This window comes from Cyclospora cayetanensis, unplaced genomic scaffold (genome assembly GCF_002999335.1).
Source record: "Cyclospora cayetanensis isolate NF1_C8 unplaced genomic scaffold, CcayRef3 CcayRef3_contig_56, whole genome shotgun sequence".
Classification (NCBI taxonomy): Eukaryota; Apicomplexa; class Conoidasida; order Eucoccidiorida; family Eimeriidae; genus Cyclospora; species Cyclospora cayetanensis.
In genome coordinates this window covers 69,905-74,076 of record NW_020312546.1, presented here as the reverse complement: position 1 = coordinate 74,076, position 4,172 = coordinate 69,905, and the positions used below count along the sequence as shown (strand labels likewise).

The window sequence follows — 4,172 nt, the reverse complement described above, 5'->3', positions numbered from 1 at the left end:
ACGAATAACAGAAGCTCCCTTCATCAAGAGGTGTGGCATCACATCACGGTGCATGTGAATGTCATAAGGCCTTGGTAGGGTTGTTCAGGCCCACCATGGTAAGAGGTAGTGAGTGTGCTCATCGCAGATCTGGCCAACGCTCTCGTCTAGGAGCTCCACAGTATCTTCGTCGTTTTGCATGGCATTGCCGATTGAGTTGACTTTTGATGAGTAAGAGAATTTATGAGGGAATTGCCGAAGAGTTCGATGCCACAAAAATTTAAAGAACACGTTTCCGCAACAGTTCCTCGCTCTGGCTATGTGATGTCCCCATGGTGCGTTGGGCGTGTTGGCATAGGAATTTGCTTTCCATGACTTCACAACTAAGCTGATCTTCAAACAGCTGGTTTGCGTTGCACCCATTGAGCTCCAGCAACCGCAGGGTGGAGATCACCTTCCACTGCCAGGGGTCAAGATAAACTTTTTTTGTTCCTATTCCAGCAATAAAATTTTCGTAGGCTTTGTGCGGAGGTCCAGTGGTATATAAGCCTTCAACCCCTACTCAGGCGTTCGCAACGAGGCCCTAGTGTACAAATGCATGCCAGCAACTAATCCACTCCATCAACACATATTTGTTTACAGAGCACTAACCGTCCCTCCACAGTAAGTCTAACAGGGAGTCCCCCTGGCAAAACCACTATTGGACAGCTGGGGACCTAGTCTGGCATGTCGGTGTTATGTGCTGTATTCATCTACAAAGCACCAAACGTCGCTCTGCTCAGGATGCCTCCTATGAGGCTGTCACTAAAACCTGTAAGCGCATTAAGCGATAAAAAATCATTGGAGTCGCGAAATGGGATCGAAGGTAAGCGATGCGTATCCACGCACACCTCCGTGGTTGGCAGCTGACTAAAATGCAGTAGTAGTAACCGGTTGTACATCACTGGGCGTTGGTTCTACCTCCACAGCAACTGGAAGCAGTTTGGCTGTAGCATCGAGGTTGCGTTCAAAATCTGTTGCCAAGAGAGACCCTAGTGTGAGGGGAATAGCAGGCTTGACTCCGAATGGTGAAACGGCAAACAGGGTACGGAAGAGGCTGGAGGCTACTATCGCACCAACGGCGCAAACAGATCCACCTGCAACCGCTGCCAAGCCTGCCGCTGCACAGAGAGCTCCAACGCCCGCACCCAAAAGAATGGCAGCAGACGTCTTGCTAAATAGGAAACGACGGACGGTGCGCACACTACGAAGAAGCATTCTGCGTGCTCTTGCAAGTCTTCCTGGAGCAGGGAGAGTCTTCTGCATCTCCTTACGCAAGGCATATACACCCTTGCCTGCATAATAGTGCATACGCAGCAGCTAACAAAACAATACACGTTACAGGACTAAATCAAAGACGCTGAATACACTGAGTTCACAATGTGTCTCACCTTCAACCTTGAAGAACAAGCCTGGGTGGGTGTGGATGAAAAGGCAGAGCTGCTGCTCAGCAGTTTCGAGTTTGGCTGGCTCTGTCTTTGAACACTTTTCATATAATGCCTTGCGCACGCAAACACGTGGAGCATGAGCCAGCAAGTAGTCTCCCTTCGAACTGTGATGTTCTTGAAGATAAGTTGCAAGCTCGGATCCCGCCTGTGGCATCCACACGCTTTCAGGAAGAAGCGTAGTAGCCACGACGGGCTTGGTGTATTTGTAGACGAAGTAAGTTGTACCAAGCTTCTTCTCAGTCAGAGCTTCCAGCATGTTTCCACTCAGGTTGCCGCCACACGGCAGTCCCGGCATCACGTACGGTCCTGCGTCGTCATACAAAAGAACATGATAGGCTCTCTTTAGGAAGTGATGTTGGAAGTTCCATCAACCTACAATAATCCAAGCACAATGCTTACCATTTTGTTTAAAGACGCTTTCAAATGCAAAGAATGACACCCCGCGGACGAAGTTAGCTATGTTTGGGAACTCTGGCATTAGGATGGAAACGGCGTCTGCAGAGTCTATGGCCATGTAGCCAATGCGTTCAACCATTCTCTCCAAACCACTTTCGTCGCTTAGCACGGCGTTGCCAACTGCGGTGATTTTTTGATGCGTGAGAGGATTTGCGAGGGAGTTGCCGAAGAGTTTGGTGCCCACGTTACTTTCATCCACGCTCTTCCGCAAGAGCTTTTCAAGCCGCTTCATCTGTGTAGTTTGACTAGTCCTGACTGAACGCACGCACACCCACGTAAATCAGCACTAGCATATGAGTGCCAGTTAGATCGTGTTGAACCTGCTAAGCTTCTTTCCGGTCTGTCCAATTCAATGCCCTACCGAGATCAAAGTACGCGACAATCATAGCCGGATCGTAGACTCCGGGGTTCGATGAAAGGTTCGCCGGGATGACGGATGAGAATGCTGAGTACAGCTCATTCCTAGCGCTGGATCCCATTGATTTGTGCGAAGTGCCATTTTCTAAGGTGGACGCTGAGGCGACATTCCCTTGAAGAAGAGCGAAGACGAGCAGAGGCTCAAATGCAGCTGCTTTAGAATTCTTGCGCAGTACTATACGACGAAGACCATCAAGTCGTTTGGCAACCTGGCGACACGCCTGGCCCTTGAAGTGGTCATGCGTATTCTTGATAATACCCGCAAGAATGTGCTTGGAGTCAGCTGCATACCGTACACTACGCAGGGGCTCCACCCGAGTTACTTCGCCCTCTGCGGGTTCCTTTCCAAAGCTGGTTTCCAAGATCTTCTGCTCTGCAGGCTTGTGAATGAATTGTTCTGGTAACAGAAACTTAAAGAAGCTTGAAATTCTCTCATCTGGAGTCAATCGCTCATCCGGTGAGAAGTCAAGTGCAAGCCCAGGCGGGGGCACAAAGGTCCTGAAGCAGCTCTTCAATCCTAAGAAGACAAAGATTCAGAGAAAAATAATGCTCATCGCATACCCAAGCACCCGCTCGGACGCGCTCATGAGGATGTCGATTAGGCTTACCAGCAAAGATGTCAACGAATTCGTCCTCCGTTCGGGGGCCCTTAAAACCAGCTAAGTTCAGGCGCCCTACAAGTTCTGACAGAGTGAACGTCCTAGTGAGTTCCTTTAGCTCAACAGGCTATAGGGAGAGCACATGCACACACATACACACACATTTTGAGCTTCCAATGACCCTCTGCGTCTGAAAGCTGTGGCCTTGGTCGCAGTGCCCTGTGCAATAAACCTACCTTTGGCGATTTCATCCATTGTAATCTAGTTCGAGCCTGCACACAAACAGAATGCTCAGCACCAGCAGTGCTCTATGACGGCTGGGCTGTTTTTCAATCGTAGATGCGCAACCTATATAAGGTGGGCCTCACTCCATTCAAGCGCTCCCGAATCCAGTTTTGTGTCGTGCCTATGACGCAGGCAAGCCGCCACAGTCACATTTAATCGCATACAGCAACCAGCAAGGCGTCTACTCTATGTGAGCTTTAGTGGAACTATGTGTTGGTGGCTCTGGTTTCTGTGATTATGTAAACCCACTATGGACAGCGCTGGCTGGATTTGAGATCGCAATTGCAATCGCCACTGCCAAAAGCAGGGCCCTTCCAAATGTAAAAAGCCTCATATTTGCCGAACTAGCCTGCAGCTGCAGTAGAACATCACATAATCTACAGGTCGGCAATTAGTGTTTGTTGCGTCCTTAGAGAACGTGACCACCTGAGATCTTTGTATACATGAACTGGCGAATCGGGAAACTGGACCTACTTTCTACCCAGATGTTTTAACGTCTGTACAAGTAGGCGAGTAAGGAACTGGCTTCGAAAGGATTTGTAGCTCAGACAGTTCTTCGAGATTTCGGCCCTCTTCTTCGCGACCAGACCAATGCGACTGCTCAGAGGGCTTCTCGAAAAAGAACCCCGAAACTCTCTATTTCTCTCACGTCCCCACAAAACCATTACAGAATTAGATGGTGACGCACAATGTTTCGAAAAGGTGGAAGGCGGAGTTCGCGAGTTTCATCACAAGGAGACAATGCCGGGGGATCGGCTAATGGCCGGCGAGCAGCAGGCAGAGGCCGCTTCCCAGTACTGCTTTAGCTTCGTGCAGTATGAAGGTCGTGTGTGACTCTCCATTGTTTTTCTATGCTTCTGCTTAAACTAGGTCTTATATTTTATACACGTATCAAGGTTCAGGGTAAGGTGGTGACCGGCTGCGAGCCTCCAGCTAAGCTCTGTGTACA

The 4,172-nt window shown here is 49.4% G+C and overlaps 1 protein-coding gene across 1 annotated transcript; it reads right to left on the bottom strand.

Annotated features, from left to right (window-relative positions):
* Positions 1–888: 888 nt before the first annotated feature.
* On the bottom strand, positions 889–3,193 carry LOC34624220. The gene is made up of 6 exons (XM_026334992.1): positions 3,143–3,193; positions 2,948–3,065; positions 2,284–2,856; positions 1,866–2,177; positions 1,410–1,772; positions 889–1,313 (listed from the first exon to the last, which is right to left on the bottom strand). Exons 1-6 carry the CDS (start codon positions 3,191–3,193, stop codon positions 889–891), a joined length of 1,842 nt encoding a protein of 613 aa, XP_026190777.1.
* Positions 3,194–4,172: the final 979 nt, after the last annotated feature.

What these genes read in the sequence shown, in the direction of transcription:
- LOC34624220 (XM_026334992.1), bottom strand. Translation starts at nt 3,193, where the DNA reads ATGGATGAAATCGCCAAAGGTAGGTTTATTGCACAGGGCACTGCGACC. An exon ending in ATTCGTTGACATCTTTGCTG is followed by an intron (nt 2,857 to 2,947) that starts GTAAGCCTAATC and finishes TTGTCTTCTTAG; the next exon opens with GATTGAAGAGCTGCTTCAGG. An exon ending in TGTCGCGTACTTTGATCTCG is followed by an intron (nt 2,178 to 2,283) that starts GTAGGGCATTGA and finishes GCGTGCGTTCAG; the next exon opens with TCAGGACTAGTCAAACTACA.